Below are 19238 nucleotides of genomic sequence, written 5' to 3' on the forward strand. Positions count from 1 at the left end.
TAGTTAATTACATGTACATTACCAACCTACATGTACCTTATTGACAAGGTAAACTTGGCCCCTGGCCAAGAATGTATGGAGCCCCAGGTTCAGAGTGGCTCCACCCTGCGGGTAGGTATAGTTGAGCATTTGCCCCAAGGTCCTGGGCCAGGAAGTGTCACTGGGCGTCTGGGACCAGCTGACCATACAGCCTGTTGTTCAGCTAGGTACCGATCTATGATTGCATAGGTTCCTGTAGGAACAGGCTCTTAAAACAAAATCCAAGAATTTAAATAAACGTTGAAAATAAATGACGAAAAGACTTTTAAAATGAGCTGAAGGCTTTTACATAATTATTTTACTAAAATTAAATATAATTTAACAATTCTATTAAAGCAGATTTTTATGCAAGGATAAACTTTTGGTTCAGGGGCTTAATTTTGGTCGAAATTATACAAAACTTAATGCCCTTACCTTCTATGATTAAAATTGATATCAGATCAAGTGCTATTTGCATTTTATTTACTAAGTGTGATCAATGTAAAAGCACATAATTCCCATTTTATGCTAGGAACTTTTCAGGCACATAAAATACTGATGTAAAGTGAAGTATACGAGTCTCATTCTGGGAAAATAGGACTTAATGTATGTGCAGTCTGCACAGGCTAATCTGGGATGACACTTTAAGCACATACATGAAGCCCCATATCCCAGAACACCCCTAAGATACTACTTATTTTTCTTGTTGCTGCTGCTGCGACTGGGCCATGGACAGAGATGGAGCGAGTCCTGACGCCGAAGTCGCCACCCCAAACCCGAGAATTGCCAACAACAACTGTTGTTGAATGGCGTCAATCGCAAACTGCTCTCCAGGCCTAAGGTTCACATTATTCGAGAACAACATAATGAGGTCAGTCACATTAACGGACGTGTCACGCAATGCCTGCTCTACCTGTTGGATCAGATCGTTTCAGTTTGAGCGACTTGTCCGGCCTAATTTGTCGACGCCCATCATCCAATTGTTGCTAAGCGACATCGATGCTGAGACGGAAGTCGAACTCACCAAGGCTCTGTTGGAAGTGTTGATGAAGCCAACATGGGAGGAGATATTGATAGGAGGCTTGGTAGTCTGACGCAAGATGTCTTCGTGCTGAATTTCTTAATAACGTAGAATCAATTTTTACGCGCACCAACTTGAAATTGGAATTTTTGGTTTTGTAGCAAGGTGTTATACATGTGTTGTGTATTTATTTTTTGTAAATCAAAAACAGGCATAACTTGAGCAATTTAGAATGTGAGATAGTACACCTTTAATTGTGTGACTATAGAACTTTAAATTTGAGACTACATAATTTTAAATGTGATACTCAGCAATTTAAAATGTGAGACAACACAACTTTAAATGTTACAATCTACGTACTAGTATTTAAGTGTGAGTCTGCACACCTTTAAATGTGACAGTTTATGACTTATACCTGAGACTTAACAACTTTAAATGTGTGACGATACAACTGTATGGCATTTAATAAGAAACAATAGATGTGAGTTCAAAATAGTAATTAAACTTAGTGAAATAAGCAAACTAGAGCTTTGTCACAGATGTGACGAATACCCCCACAAGCCCCATTGATACATAATATTTTGCATGTCGTCTTCACAAAAACAGCGGGCACCATGCTCAATTTTTAAAATGCACTAAGTGACCCCTTGACCTAGTTTTTCACCCAGAAAGGCCCATATTCTACCTTGGCCTTAAGATCATCTCCAAAAAACTTCAGACCAAGTTTGGTGAAGATCGGATGTAAACTACTTGAATTAGAGAGCGGACAACATGCTGAATGTTAAAAATGCACAAAGTGACCCGCTGACCTAGTTTTTAAGGCCCGGAATGGCCCATGTTCAAACTTGTCCTAGAGATCATTTAGAAAAAACTTGTGACCAAGTTTGGTGAGGATTGGATGAAAACTACTTGAATTAGAGAGCGGACAACATGCAGAATGTTAAAAACGCACCAAGTGACCCCGTGCCCTAGTTTTTAACCCGACAAGGCCCATGTTCGAACTTGGCCTAGACATCATGTAGATACAACTTCTGACCAAGTTTGGTGAAGATCGGATGAAAACTATTTGAATTAGAGAGCGGACACTTAATACGGACCGACAGACAGGCCGAAAGACCGACAGACAAGTTCACTCCTATATTCCCCCCTAAACTTCGCCTGTTATTCTGATAAAAAACTTTTATATGTGCTATAACTAGGGACTAGCTTTGTGCAGAGTTTGTTTTAACCATTTTTGGATTGGGACAATTCGTAAAAAATCATAGTGTTTTGAATTTAATTGGGAAAATGGTTGTAGATTTTGCTAAACATATAATTTAAAAAAATAGAATAAGTGCTATCAAGATAATTGCACAAAGGTTCAACTTATAGAGCTGCATAAGGAAACAAACTCAATTTGTAACCTATTAAAACATTTTTTGGGGTTAAATCTTGAATTGAGAACTTTAGCCAGTAATTATGGAAAAAATAAACTGTTTAAGATTAGGAATGGGACTCAATTTTGGCCCCAATTTCGACAAAATGAATAACACTGTATGATCTTACCTGAAGCTCAAGAAGCTGAGCTGATATGCTGGCCTCGGGATATTGCCAAAGGCTGAATTTGAGTTCTGATTAATTCAATGTTGCAACCTATCAAAACATTCTTTTTCTTCCAGGAAACCATGAATTGAGAACTTAAGCCAGTAATCATGGATATAGACTTTTTGAGATGAGAATTGGGCTGAATTTCGGCCCCTATTTCAACAAAATAATTAACACGTAAGGTCTCACCTGAAGCTCAAGAAGCTTATATGACATGCTGGCCTTGCTGATATTGATAAGAGCCGAGTTTGAGTTCTGCTTTCTTCAGGTTGAGAGTCGAAGGGCGTACTGGACCACACAACAAAACTGCTGTTATTTTTCAAAGCCTTCTCTTGCATCAATTCAATGCGAGGCCTTTTAGGCTTGGAATGCTAAGTCCTCATACCAAAACCAGACATGTTCACTTTAAGCACCTTGTTCACAATAGTGGGCGTAATTCGGGCTGTGGCACACCCCATGGATGTATGGATCTCTTAGTGTTTACAACAAGGTCTTTACTGCCTTTCTGTGTCATCATGGATGTATTGTGCTCTGGGTGTTTACAACCAAATCTTTACTGTCTTTCTGTGTCAGCATGGATTTATCGTGCTCTGGGTGTTCACAGCATAGTCATGACTGCCTTTCTGTTTCCGCATGGATGTATTGTGCTCTGTGTTCACAGCCAAGTAATTACTGCCTTTCTGTGTCAGCATGGGTGTATCGTGTTCTGTGTTCACAACCAAGTCATTACTGCCTTTCTGAGTCAACATTGATGTATTGTGCTCTGGGTGTTTACAACCAAGTCATTACTGCCTTTCTGTGTCAGCATGGATGTATTGTGCTCTGGGTGTTCACAGCGTAGTCATTACTGCCTTTCTGTGTCAGCATGGATTTATCTTGCTCTGGGAGTTCACAGCATAATCATTACTGCCTTTCTGTGTCAGCATGGATATATCTTGCTCTGGGTGTTCACAGCATAGTCATTACTTCCTTTCTGTGTCAGCATGGATGTAGCGTGCTCTGGGTGTTCACAGCATAGTCATTACTGCCTTTCTGTGTCAGCATGGATGTATTGCGCTCTGGGTGTTTACATCATAGTCATTACTTCCTTTCTGTGTCAGCATGGATGTAGCTTGCTCTGGGTGTTCACAGCATAGTCATTACTGCCTTTTTGTGTCAGCATGGATATATCTTGCTCTGGGTGTTCACAGCATAGTCATTACTTCCTTTCTGTGTCAGCATTGATATATCTTGCTCTGGGTGTTCACAGCATAGTCATTACTGCCTTTCTGTGTCAGCATGGATATATCTTGCTCTGGGTGTTCACAGCATAGTCATTACTTCCTTTCTGTGTCAGCATGGATATATCTTGCTCTGGGTGTTCACAGCATAGTCATTACTGCCTTTCTGTGTCAGCATGGATGTAGCATGCTCTGGGTATTCACAACCAAGTCATTACTGCATTTCTTGGTCAGCAAGGATGTAGCGTGCTCTGGGTTTTCACCACCAAGTCATAACTGCCTTTTTGTGTCAGCATGGATGTATCGTGCTCTGGGTATTCACAACCAAGTCATTACTGCCTTTCTTTGTCGGTAACATTGCCAAAAGTCCGTTCTATTATGATATTTTGGCCGCTGAGAGGACAATCTGGGGCAGTCCGTAACCCTACTGTCGTCCAAACTATCAACAGCAGAAGCATCCCACTAGGAAAGCTTACGCTTTTATTGTTCCTTGATTTTCTCCCGTCCAATTTCTGTTTGTCCCATAAAGATTGGAACAAGTTATTGAACTTTTTATTCTTCAGGATATTTGTTGAGATGTCCAACAGCAACAACTGACTGTTAGCGTTACCATAACTACAGCTATAACTTTTCGTGTTTGTAAAACTCGTCCCTCTCAGGCCCACGCGGAACTCTAGCTTAACAGAACTACCCAGGCTTATGTGTGGACAACTTGACGTGGGCATTGTGTTTGTTCAGACCAGAATCATGCTCAAAATTTTCTGCAGAACGGAGTTGTTCAACGATGCTGACTTTTTGAGTCAGGAGGTCAAGGGGGAGGAGTTAGAAGTCAGGGGAGGGGAAGGGTCGTTCTGGACTGGGGCTCCTGCAGGCGGGACTCGTGCGGTTGCTGGGCCAACTCGATATCAATGCTGGTGCTCTGCTGAAAACAACAACAACACAGTGGGTGATAGGAACTTGTAACAAATTATATTATTATCTATATCTATAACAAACTATGCCTCTTGACAGGTTGTGAAGGTTTTCAACAACATGAATTTCTAATCTGGCATTTTATTGGTTCCTTGTTTTTAATAGCATGAAAATAAATACAATTAAGTCATTTTGTACTAAAACAAGAAAAGTGTTGGCTAATGCTATACTTATCTGTACATTTATATCTATTATCTTTACTCCATTTTCAGAGATGTATTTTCATAAGCCAATATGCGGATCACTAATGTCAGAAAGTGTCGTCCCAGATTAGCATGTGAAATTCACATAAGCTAATAAGGGAGGGTACTTTCTGACTAGACTGGATTTTCATAAAGAGGATTATTTGTTCAATGAAAAATACCTTTAAGAGGAAAGTGTTGTCCATGATTAGCCTGTGTGGACTGCACAGGCTAATCTGTGACAACAATTTAAGCACATGCATTAGGCCCCATTTTTCCACATCACAGCTTATTTATCTATTAGCCAATTTTTTTGCTGCATAACAAAAAGAAGGAAAACCATCTGGTTTAAAATTATATATTTTTTAATTGTACTTATTCTATTTATCACATTACTTTTAAAATGCCATTAGATATGTTTTATTGTTAATATATATTTCAATAAATGAGAGGCAACAATATTAATATTTGGTTTAAACCTATTTATTTTAGCTCGATTGCATCGAAAGCCTAAGGCTTATATAAATGCTCTCGAGTCCGTTTCCTGGGCCTAGAACCAGTACTTGGTGTCTTTGGGGAAGATCTAAAGAACGCTCCCACGGTGGGGATCGAACCCGTGACCTCCCGGTCGCTAGGCGGACACCATATCCATTACACCACAGCGACCTATAATATTAATTAATATTAATATTTAAAAATAATATTAATGTCTCACCAACGTTGCAAAAAACACACACACACATTTTATTTTACCATGCCTTTATAGATCTTTGATGGTTAAAATATGTTTAAATTCACACTAGAAAACAGTTTTAAAGTCAATCAACATGTAAGTTGTAAGACATAAAATAATAAATATAACATTAAACAACTGAAGGGCAACAACTCACTGCTGGTGCAGATCTACAGTTCTCTCCCTTGTTAGTTTCAGCTAAAATGTCCTTCATGTTGCAATACGAGGACATGGAAAGGCTGTGTCACCCTCACATCGCTGGACTTTGATTTGGCTGAGCCTTTCACTACTCTGTTGTCTTCTGTGCTTGGCAGTTGCTGTAACATTGAGAAAACCAATATGAAGTCTTTTGAAATAGTAAATTATTAATACACCAGCAATTTTTTTGCCAAATTGAAAAAAGTATCTGTACCACACCAATGAGGAAAATTAGCGTAATAATATCAAACATTGGGAAAATTCTATCTTTTAATTTGGGAATTATAGGTCTTTTTAAATGCATGGAACTTAATAGCAAAAATCCAATCAAAATATATTCTTTGACATGCGTTTTTGTTGAAATGTTCAGTTTCAGTGCTCATTTTATTAGTCCACTTGCATATAAGGAAGTGCCTATTATGTGTACTTTATAAAGATGGAAAGAAAAGGCTTTTTTTCACATACACCTTGAAGTAAAAATTATGTTACAGGCCATTTGCCCTTAATAACTATCATATTACAATACTAGTTTGCCTGTACTTTGTTGACGCCTATAAATCTATATTTTCAAAGTTACCAATAACAAAACAATATTTTGTCCAAGTTATTTTAAACATTAACTGTGTTTGATATGATATTTTGTGAACAAAATACAGCTCAAAATTTTCAATTTTGTGAAAAAATGAGTAGCCAACTCTTAAAATGGCAAACTATGTTAAATTGGGAAATTGTGAGCTACTATTAGAATTGCTCAATATGTATGTTAAATTTGCATTTATATGTACACCGATGTCTCAATTACCAGTTTTTAATCATAGTGGTTTTATACCATATTTGTTCTAATCAGAATTTACAAATACCAACAGACTGGAAGCAGACTGAACTTGAGCCATATTCCGGACAACTGGGCTTAATGAATATGTATAGGACCACATTTGCCTGTGCAGTCCACACAGGCTAACTTGAGACTACACTTTCCACCAAGACATGATTTTTGTTTAGAAATAATTTCTTTAAAGCGAAAATTTCCTCAAAAATGGAAAGCATTAACCCTGATAATTCTGAGTGCGCACTGCACAGGCTAATCTGTGGATGGTACATAACATGCATTAAGCACCCTTTTCCCATAACAAGGCTCACCTGGTATCATCTTGTACAACTCTGTAACAGACAGTAGGCGGATTTACTTTGAGCCTCATTCCGAGAAAACAGGGCTTTATAAATTGTGCACTCAGTGTCTGCCCAGATAAGCCTATACAGCCACACAGGCTTATCAGGGACAGCACTTTCCGCTAGACAAATTTCTTTTACTTTACCTTCAATTGGGAATTTTAGAAAGTTGTTTGGGAAAAATACATAGTTCCAGCATTTGATATGGGGCTTATTTTGGCCCCTATAATTGACAAAAAAAAACGATAACACAGTATACACATAAAGAATGTAACAGCTCCTTGCAAACAGGCTCTATAGAACCAAGGCATTCAAAGCTTAACTAAATATCTCACAACTTCATACAAACTCAACACTGTAAACATGATACATAAAAGAAAAGACACAATTTTAACTTCTATGAAATCATATCATATTCTTGTCCACTTCATATTTAGCATTTTTAATACAGAGGTAACACTGTAAAACCATTATAATGCGTTTGGGGCTATTTTTTGTTGATTTTAAGGTTTTACCGATCCACAAATTTATCACAAACACACGGGAAATGAACTGACACAAATTCCTCATTTATTTTTCCAAACTGAGTAATCCTCATATTAACTAATAATATGTCCATGAAATACTTTTGTAATCACCAAAATTTGATGAGGAGGAATATCAATGATTTAAGAAATAATCCACGGGTAACCGTTGGTTATTGCAGTAATAATGAACGGTATGGAGTTCCGATGCGTAGGAATTAAACCACGAGGGCGTAGCCCGAGTGGTTTGATAACATGCATCGGAACGACATTACCCGTGGATTATTTCGATTCTAACACGTTTTCATTAATACGGGCAAAAGCCCGCGAAGCGGGCGTTGACCGTTCATACATATGGGAATTTAGACATAACATTACATAAGAATACCACATATGGATACGTTTCAAAAAAATTTGCCGCGCGACATATATTTTCGCGATGCTATTTATGAACTTGAACAAATCAAAAACACTTTGACATATGCTAAATCACATGTAAATACATACCTCAGAAAAAGTTATATCAATGACATCATAATTGTGTAGCGAATCGCACTAAATATTCTCGCATTAGTTGTTTTTCTTCGCAACCGTTCCAGAATTAGGTCATTACTCAATTATCTCCCCTGAATGCTCTTCTTCAGTGGGTTTAAGCCGAAGACTGGTTCACTACATATAGTAACAGTCTTCACCGAACACAATTAAGGGGAACATAACCCGTCTTTAATATATTGCCGAATCTCCGATTTCTGTCGAATTTATTTGCTTTGATCTTTTCGATATCTTATTGTTATTATTATCTTGACAAATCACAAACGCTTGTTAAAAAATCATTTGTTTAAAACACTACCGTTGGCATCTCTATTCTTCAAGTATTCTCGCGGTATTTCAATAACGACACCCTACTGTTTATGTATCAGAATTTGTGACGCATTTTCCATTCGCTCTCAGAAAGACGTTTTACGTTTGATCATGAGCAATATTCTGGTAAGTTGTCGTTGTTACCCACCAGAAACACATTTATTCACACATTTTTAAGATATTCAGATCTAACTTTTTAGTCTTTTAGCTTTAATTTTTAAAGTATTTTCACCTCGTCTGCTCGCACTTTACCGATATCCCAAAAGGTTACATATCACTATAAATAGTTTAGGCCTAAAACCACAAAATCCGATACCGTTGGAATTTTCGTACCACAATCTTACGTAAAAAATCTTCCAGATTCGAAATAAAAAAAAACAACAAGACATTTATAAATTGTCTGCATTATTGATCAAATTTTAAGATATTTGTTGGTTTTCCGTTTTTAGAAGCTGTTCTGCCAAGGCAAGAGCTGGGCATTATACAAGCCATGTTATCCCATCATCAGACGTGCATTGTCGAAATAAACCACCGTGGAATAAATTTACCTTTATTTCAGCAGTGCTGAAATATAGCTGACACGCGCGGCGAAGAATGTTCATATTACTCGGAATCAACTATAAAGTAATCATTTTTAGTAAAATCGAATTAGATTTAACAAAACAAACAATTTGATACCAAGATGTAATATAGTTTTTACACATAATGCAACTCAAAAAGCAAATAAACATTATTTACAAATATTAAGTGCGCGTACTCGTGACGTCATTATTAATACGTCATACGACACAATGCATGTTTTTTCACGCTAAAGATGCAGTTGTTTAGTGTCTTTTTTTTCATTATTTCTTAAAAATCGGGGACGTAGAGGTATGATAAACGAAAAACAGGTTGGTTACTGATCTTTTTGTAATGTATTAGGCTCGACACGATTAAAATAATGAAACAATGTTTGCTTAAAATATCTTTGGGATTTTCCGTCTAGTTCGATTTTCCTATTCTTTGTTTAAAAAAATAATTTACGACTAAGAAAATTGATGGGATAAATCGAATACTAGGTCGGTGCCGAATAAAGCAAAGTTTATCTTGCTCGGCACGAAAATCTGAACCACTCGCCAAGGCTCGTGGTTCAGATTTTCTAAGCCTCGCAAAATAAACTTTGCTTTATTCGGCACCGACCTAGTATTCTCTATATATCCAGCAAAACTGACAGTTTTGGTTTACAGAAATCAACAAAGGAGGGATTCCCGAACTATCAAAATTTCCAATCTATACACACAGTTATTATCTGTGGTGATCTTTATTGGTTCTGTTTGTTTACTTGGATGGAACATGTGTGAACTTTTATAGAACTTTGAAAAGTCTATATATGTCTATCTATAAACAAAAATCAGCTATGGTATAATAAGATCAGATGTGCAAACAATGTCAAAGGGTTGTTAAATTAACAATTTGAAGGCAATTATGCTGAAAAAATATGAAAAGTTTCCATGCAAATTTTGTCTGTATATCGACAAGTGTCTGCCAATTATTGTCAAACTAGTAATACAAAACTTACCACAAGTATGTAAAAGCACTAAGTACCAGTGATCATTTTTAGTAAGATAGTGTAATTCTAAACAGTAGCAAATAGCTTGTTTAGTAAATGCATAATGCAATTAATATGATTTCCGTTCTATTGTGAAATTAATAAATTGATTGTTACTTGCTAATACATGATAAATGTTTTATGGCTAGTGCAAAACCAGCAATGTTAATTTTGTAAAAGGTAATACAATAACACCACTTTGTAATTTCATATACGTAAATATTCTTGAAATGTAGGTTGATGAGTTTTACTTATTTTGTAACTATTATTTTATGTGCATATAAATGATGTGAAGTGTTTTGTATATCCACACAATACCACATATCTTTTTATATATGTACTGTATTATGTGTTATTTGAATGTTTAAATAAAAAAATATGGATGATATAACATGATGCATTCTAATATTTGCATTCAAATTGTAACTGTAGAGCTAAGTGTATGCAGTTTAGACTGTGATTTTAGAATTGCTACAAAATGGCTAGTTTTTTAGTGGCGACACAATTTAAACTTTTCAACAATAGTTTGTGAAAGAAAATTAGAAACCTGCAAGATACCTGTATTTATTAAATATTTTAATTGCGAAACAAGTATGTTGTTATGCTGTTACACATAATTATACATTGATAATAAATAAGAAGACAATTAGTGGTGTTAACGTTTCCCAACAGTAGAAATCATTCTTCTGATGAAGTCAGTGGTATACAGACAAAAGCTCCAGGTATGGCTTTCAATACGTAGTGTGTGTTATTTGGCAGTCTAAAACTTATTGGATTAAAAAAAATCCTGTCAAATTTGTCAATCAAAATTGATTTGACACATCACATGTACTGTATGCTAAATGCAACTGCTTTAGCAAGCTGTCAAGTTGAATTGAGACATTTGATGAAACAAACTGGTTCCTGGGTAAGACCAGTACTTAGTGTCTATATGACGTACCATGACGTCGAAAGTCTACAAGACCTATTAGGTAGAACGAGAAATGTACTTCGACGTACAGTTTTCACCGACCCTTGAGTGTTAGCCAATCAGAAGACACCTTACATCTGTTGCTTTTAGAGATATTTGATATTGAACATAAGTATTATTATTATTTATACCAAATTATGCAACTATCGACCGCTTACTCATAGATATTGTGCGATTTATTAAACATTATAATTATTATAATTTATACCAAATTATGCGACTATCGACCGCTCACTCATAGATATTGTGCGTATTTATTGACCTGGCGTGGCGGAATTAACCTCTGACTTATGCAAGTTATGGTTATCACAAAATACGACCAACGGAGAGGTTATAATGCATTATTTATCCTGTTAATGCTTGGTAACTGTTTGGTTACCGTTGGGAATTTCCTACACAGTAATGCACTGGACGGTCGTGATACTCCGCCCCGCATGATCAATAAATACTCACAATATGCTGAATAATTTTAATTTTAAAAAGGTAACAATTGAATCTTCTTCAAATTTGTATATAATCTATTTCAATGCATTAAATACTTGAAACTTCTATGTGTTGTTTTTTTGCCATTCTGATATTTTTATTCATTTTGTCCTCAATTAAAAAAGAGATTTTAAACATTTATTATGAATAAATCTGAAGGAAAAGCAGCTCAAGAGACTAGTGTTTTGATTGGCTGTTCAAAAATGTGTAGGTCGAAGTACAAAAATGTATGTCAAAGTACAAATTGTACTTTGACATACAAATATTTACTTCGAAGTGTATTTTATATTTATGTCGACGTACAATTATTGTACTTTGACGTACATTTCTCTTTTTAACTTGTAGGTCTTCTTGACTTTCAACCCAAATGGTACGCCATAGTATGTCTTTAGGGTTATCTAAAAAATGCTCCCACTTAAGAGATCAATACAGAGACCTCCCAGTGACTAAGCCAGTTAGCAGACACCCCATCCACTATACCACAGACACCGAACCAGCTATAAATTCCTGTGGCTAGACAACAAAAAATATAAGATGCTAGATCTTTAAGCTTGGAACATGTAACTTGTTTTAAGATTGATTTTTTTTTGATGCATTACTTAATTATTGCAACAATTATAATATTTTGAACACAATCATGTCAATATATTTATTAAAAATACATAGTTATCAAAAAAAACTTAAAAAGCTTTTGCCCGTAAATTAGGTAGCACCTATAATCATATTAAGTTATCCGCGATTTAAAGGTTATAGATGAGAATTATATTAACCGAACGTCCTCCACTTTTCCGCGAAACATGACGTCACCACAACAATTACAATCAAATGACGTCGTCTTCATTCATAAAATGTGCGCGGACAATCAAAGTGACGTCACTTTTAACAACCGTTGGTATATCAGGGTAATAACCAACAGTAGTTTTTCTTCTTTGTATATAGAAAACAAGTCACGTGACGTGGGAGAATTTGCAATATACAAACAATTTAAGAGGGTATTTTACCAAATGTAATATACAAACAATTTAAGAGGATATTTTACCATATGTACAATATACAAACAATTTAAGAGGCTAATTAACCTTATGTAAATTCATTATGTTCTTTACCACCTCATCTTTTTGCATCCTTAATAAACAGGAAATACACAAGACGGCGCATTCCTGGTGTATTTATGGATCTGTAAAACGGACCCATACCCGAAGCATTTTATTTGTTTTTAAATAAGTGCCTTACCAGGCTTTTTCCGCCCTATGCCACGGGTCCGAAATTCGGCCCCATTCCCAATGCAAATCTGGTCGTTTTTTTCCCAATTGATTTTTTTTTTCCAATTCCAAAAAAAAAAAAAAAAGAAAATTTTTATTTTTTATTTTTTTACCTTAAAATATATAAGTTTACCTGATCCGGTGTAGAAAATAGGAAGTGTTGCATAATTAAATTATCTGTTTCATTGAATTTATTTTAAAAACTGTAAAATATGTTAATGATTATTTAAGACTTTCCTAATTTTCCTCAAAATCCGGCGCTTCGCACGATTTTTTTCACCTCAAAAAAGGCCAGGCCTTTTCCCCAAATTCAGATTAAAAAACCTGCACTTTTCTCACATTTTCATAATACTTTGTAAAATTTTAATAATAAGTTATCAAAATAGTCGTTATTTACCAGTTAACAGTTCTTTGAAATATAAGAAACACTATTTACATGCGATAATTTTTCCCAATTGAGCCAATTTTGCAAATATTTTTTTCCCAAAATGGGGGTTTTCACGACGCCAAATTCCCAAAATTCCAGTGTGGCGTATTCCCAAAATGGAGCGGAAAAAGCCTGCTTACATGTATTAAAATTACAGTGCTTTCAACAAGAATTTATTCAGGCCCCCCCGGGCCATGGGGGGGGGGGGGGAGGGCTGCACCCTACATATGTGGATTTTTTTTTTTACAGAGTGAAATGACGTTATGACAGTGCGTTATGACTCTTCAAGAAACAAGGGCTGTTTGTAAAACATGCATGCCCCCCATATGGGCTGTCCGTTGTAGTGGCAGCCATTGTGTGAATACGTTTTTTGTCACTGTGACCTTGACCTTTTACCTAGTGACCTCAAAATCAAAAGGGGTAATCTGCGAGTCATGATCAATCTACCCATGAAGTTTCATGATCCTAGGCATATGAGTTCTTGAGTTATCATCCAAAAACCATTCTACTTTTTCGGGTCACCGTGACCTTGACCTCGTGACCTCAAAATCAATAGGTATCATCTGCAAGTCATGATCTATCTAATGATGAAGTTTCATGATCCTAGGCGTATGCGTTCTTGAGTTATCATCGGGAAACCATTTTACTATACCGGTTACCGTGACCTTTGACCTAGTGACCTCAAAATCAATAGGGGTCATCTGCAAGTCATGATCAATCTACCTATGAAGTTTCATGATCCTTGGCGTATGCGTTCTTGAGTTATCATCCGGAAACCATTTTACTATTTAGGGTAACCATGACCTTGATCTTTGACCTCAAAATCAATAGGGGTCATTTGCGAGTCATGATCAATGTACCTTTGAAGTTTCATGATCCTAGGCCCAAGCGTTCTTGAGTTATCATCCGGAAATCACCTGGTAGATGGACCGACCGACAGACAGACCGACCGACCTGAGCAAAGCAATATACCCCCTCTTCTTCGAAGGGGGGCATAAAAACAGAAATATAGTCATTAACAACGAGATTTAACAAAAATTGTTTTAACCCTTTTCTGCATAGATACGCATAATCCCGTCTCGATTGATTCCTTAATACATCCATATGAAACCAAACTTTTCATCTATTACTGCCAACTTACTACTTTTATCGTTGCTACTCATTGCCTGATACTCTCGTATATTCCATTATTAAAAGGACATTCTGATAAATATTTACGATAAAAGTGCTCAAAATTTCCAATAAACACAAACATTCACCATTTGTTGTCAAATTTTGGCATATATGTAACTGTGTAAAGATGTGATAAAAAACGTCCAATCGGGGCGTTTTTTTCCACTAAACACGCGTAAATTGTCTGACGTGATGTTCCTGTTTTTATGCATTATAATTATTATATCTCAATCAAATTTCACTTAGATTTATAAAAGTATATAACTATCGTAAAATGATTTTATTCGTATAATTTGATATATTAAAAAGAATGATATTAAATTAGTTTTTTCCCAAATCAATTGACTTTTCACAGGAAAATATTCCAAAACCACAATGGCATTTTTCCCCAAAATGACAAAGAAAAGGTCTGACAACGGGTCTATGTTACCTTCTGCGTAGTCATGTCATCCTTGTCCACCACATCCTCAGCATCCTTGTTCTGACTCAGCAGCCACTGTAGCAGCAGAATAGCTTGATGTATTTCTTGTATGTATATTTAGGAATCAAACAAATTTATAAAAAATGTAATTAACACACACACGTTTATATAAATGTAATGAAAATCAATAACAAATTTTCAACAGCATAAAACATGGCAAATTAATAAATCTCACATCAAGTGTTACATTTCTGTAAACATTGCGTACAATATCAATATATGCTCCTCCAAAGATTACTTAAACAATTTCATATTTTATAAAAAAAGTATTCATCCATATACATTTCTTACATGGCATGGTGTTTATAGAAATGAAAGTCTAAAAATAGCCTCTGTTGCTATGTACATGTGCATCTATGTACAAATATTACATGTTCAGTTGTAATGCTTTGTTTTTTCATGCAAGAACTTTAGATTACAAGAACTAAATTTAAGGACCATAATGACACAAACGTTATGACAACATAACATAATATTCATTAGATCTAATGTTTAAACAAAAACCCTCACATTGTGTAATCAGATAACAATATGTGCAAATAATTTATTTGTATCTTTAACTACACACACATTGTTGTATTGTAGCATCACACACTACTATGTCCGTATGCTAAACAACACATTGTCATTGAAATATTAATCACTAATTATAAAAACTAATACATACATGTACACACTATTCCACTCTGAACACCAGGATGTTGTCCTTCAGCTGTCCCACAATGATGGATGATGTGGTGCTGCTGTAGCAGACTGACCATGGCGCCCTCACTCCATCCACCCGAGTAGCCAGCGTAGCCAGCTTACTCTCTCCCTCCCAGCCCACCTGTAGTACAGTGTCGGACCACCATCCACAGACCAGCACCTGGCCTGCAGGGGTCACATGTAGACCATCTGGCCATAGTAGTGCTGGGTCTGTGTATGTAGCCAGGAGTGTGCCATCCCTGGCCAGGGTGAGAAGCTTGTTCTGGTACCAGCTGATGATGTACAGCCTGTCTCCTGTGGGACTCACAGCACACTTGTATACTGCAAAACAGAGTAACATCAAGATATTGAATTACTGTAAATGTTAAATAATAACATTAAACATACTGCAGTGATATTGTATTACGCATATGTTGCTATAAATAAGCCTTTACACATCTAAAATGTATGCATAGATTCCAATTAAAAAATAGTTAAGTGTTACAATAAACTTCAGTATCAGTGTTATTGTGTAGAAGTTTGACATGTTGAAATGTGACTGAAGAAATATTGATGCGTTTTTATCTATTTTCTCACAAAACCAATAACAACCGCATAATGCTAAAATTAATTATTAAAATTATCCCCTACCTTTGAACACTTCTTACAATCCAACCACAAGGTACGACTTAAATTTTTTAAGAGTACTTATTTATACAATGTTTTGAAATTTCTCAATTAATTGCATACATACGTTTGAAAACTTCTTAAATTCCAACTATAGCTATTTAAAGAGTATCTATTTTATATAATTTGTTATTTGTTTATTTATAAAATATATTGCACTGTACAGTAATCTGACAATTAACCACACAAATGCAAACAAGGTCAGAAAGTGTCTCCCAGGAACTCAGTTTCTATTTATAGACATGCCATGTATTGACATTCAAAGTACTTCATTACTCATGTTTATAAATCAATAATTCTGAAAACATGTATTAAATGGCACATATTCATTATTGAACAATTACTTTATATTATATCAGGGAGTTTCTGCTATGTAAAAATTGCCCTAAAAGGTATCCGATTCCAAACCAATATTGAACAAAAAAAATCCCAATTTCCATTGTTGTCTTTTTTTTGTGTTTTTTTTTTAAAGAAAGAAGTGTCTAATGCTTATTATATATGAATTTTATTCTATAATAACCTTACAAAGTATATAACTATAAATTATATGATTTTTTCCAAACTGGCAAGGTAAAGGCCTGATGTGGGACAATTTGGCATATATGGCAAGCATGTAACGCTGCACAAAATGCCTAGAAATCATGCCACGAAAACCGCATGGATTAGAGCTATAAGCAGGCAAGATGCGACGCCAAACGGGTAGGTATCATTAGTGTATCGATATCTTATATGTCGATGTACATAAATATTGCATTTGTAGAAGTATTACACCATGTAGATGGCAAGCAGTATTATTATAAACATTTTATTTAGTATTAATCGGTAAAAAAAAAGAATTTGATTTAATATGGCCTAATTTTTATTTATTTTTTTCTGTATTTATTTAAACCCTTGTGCGTATATTGATGTTGCAGATACACCAGGGTATGCTCTAATCATTGGTGGATAGAAATGGTCCAAACTTCATGAACAGGAACAAGGTGCCAACAAAATACCACGGGCAAAAGATCATTTCTATCTAGAAAGTAAAGACATGTTAATCTCTAATAAAGGTGATGAATTGCCGTTTCAGCCTATCAACCCGTTTTTAGATGGGCGCTTTAGCGCCCGTCTAAAGTGCTTAGTGTGAAATTCAGGTCGATACGGCCTAGGTATGATTAACCCAATACCCGTTGCGTATCCGCACAAGAAAGAGTTGTATAATTTATGCAAGAGGTTTGAGTTCTTCAATTATGTGTATTCACAAATGGAAACATTATATTAATATCGTGTTACATTCAATATTTTCGAACGGTGTTTTATAGAAAAGAATAAATAAACAATGATCGTATTGTACGTGTCGCGGAGGAGATTGTTTATGAATGATTAAAATAGTTCACTTTCTGCTGCGTGTGCGTGACGTAGTATTTTCGCTCAGCTCATTCATAAATCTGAGGCTGGCGATAAACAAAGGGGAGTCCGTGTGAGAATAACGCAGTAGTATAAGGTTACGCTTGTTTATATTCACAGGTCTCAATTAATAATACGTTGACCACGAGTTCAACAATTATTACTGGGATACAATAGACAACATACAACAATGTTTCATTATTGCTGAAATTGTTAAAAAACATTTAAATATAACAATAATATTCTCTAAAAAATGTAGTCTTGCTGTTTTGAAATAAGGTTTGGAATAATGTTTTCTAAATAACTTAATTCAAAACAAAAGTTTAATTATAGTGTTTTTTACTTGTTAGTCGCATATTTACCGCATTATAATGTGTGTTATAATAGGCAAACCATACATTAGTAAAATTCAATCTGCCTTCGCACATAGAAGGAATTGGTCAATTAGGTGCTGCGTTTCCTTTGCTTACTTCAGTTAGAGGTCAATTATTTACGTAATAGCAATCACAAGGCTCCAACTTCAAAGGATTTGAAGAGCGTTCTTACATAATAAAAGTCGTAGTCGCATGGTATTTGCGTTTTGCGTCCTATTTGGTCACGTGGTTCTTTTTCCCGGTTGTTTTGGCATTCATGATATGAGGCTATTAATAGATGCGCCTGTCGATAAACAAAGGAAAGTTTACGGGTTATAACAACGCAATAGGTTACGCTCTCGCATACAACTCAATGACGTAGTGCAGGTCGTAAATTGAGAGATTTGGGAAAAAGTTGACGCTTATTTATATTCTCAATTAATAAAACGTTGAACATAAGTTCAACAATAACTTCAGCGATACGATAGACAAAAAAAAGTTTCATTATTGCTAAACCCGAATATAACAAACAATTTATAATAATAATACGAATGCAATAGTAGAAGGTTAGTAGAAGGTTAAGCTTGTTTATATTCACAGTTCTCAATACATAGACAGTTGGATATGAGTTCATCAATTACTACAGGCATACTATAGGCAACCTCGAAAATGCTTTTTAATCGCTAAAACCGAAAACAACTTAATATATTATATTAAATATATTTATAACAATAAATGTCTTTTAAAAATGTAGTCGGCGTATACACTGACTTTGAAATAAAATTAGCAATTTACTTTTCTAAATAATTAAAAACAATTAAACAAAAGTTAAACTATTGTGTTGTGTTTTTCACTTGTAAGCTGCATATTCACCGCATGAAATGTGTGTTAGCATTGTCAAACCACACATTAGTGTGAGTAAATAAAATATATACTACGGTAGAGCACTTCATATGTGTCCTCATATGCCTTGTTATGAGTATCTTTCTTCACTATCGAAATATATCGTATGTTTATATTTTATTTAAACGCAGTTTTCTTTCGACACATTTAAATCACACGTCAATAGCGCCGTCATGTGAAAATGGGTCTTATGCGTTTCGGCAAGCGTTTGTTAAACCCAACATGTGCTTTTGCGCAGTCAGGCCATAGGCGATGCTGTTCGCTTTAAAATCACTCAATATGTTATGTTTCTCCTTACCAGAAGGAGAGATAGCTGAGTGGGCTATTTATATGATGGGCGCATATGGAATAAGAC

At 35.4% G+C, this 19238-nt stretch overlaps 1 protein-coding gene across 8 annotated transcripts in view; it reads right to left on the minus strand.

The window, feature by feature from the left end:
- Nucleotides 1-19238, minus strand: part of LOC127864285 (uncharacterized) — a 502833-nt gene that overhangs the window by 469853 nt on the left and 13742 nt on the right. For 2 of the 8 annotated variants that reach the window (XM_052403960.1, XM_052403955.1), the window contains exons 3-7: nucleotides 15535-15893; nucleotides 14817-14882; nucleotides 5888-6047; nucleotides 2813-4765; nucleotides 37-1137 (exon numbers count right to left, since the gene is read on the minus strand). In XM_052403960.1, coding sequence (XP_052259920.1) covers nucleotides 15544-15893 — 350 coding nt within the window. In that variant the 3' untranslated portion in view covers nucleotides 37-1137; nucleotides 2813-4765; nucleotides 5888-6047; nucleotides 14817-14882; nucleotides 15535-15543. Of the gene's footprint in view, nucleotides 1-26; nucleotides 1138-2812; nucleotides 4766-5887; nucleotides 6048-14816; nucleotides 14883-15534; nucleotides 15894-19238 lie in introns of all 8 variants that reach the window. The other 6 variants (XM_052403959.1, XM_052403953.1, XM_052403957.1 and 3 more) reach the window with 5 other exon arrangements.

The sequence above is a fragment of the Dreissena polymorpha genome, chromosome 1 (assembly GCF_020536995.1).
Source record: "Dreissena polymorpha isolate Duluth1 chromosome 1, UMN_Dpol_1.0, whole genome shotgun sequence".
Classification (NCBI taxonomy): domain Eukaryota; kingdom Metazoa; phylum Mollusca; class Bivalvia; order Myida; family Dreissenidae; genus Dreissena; species Dreissena polymorpha.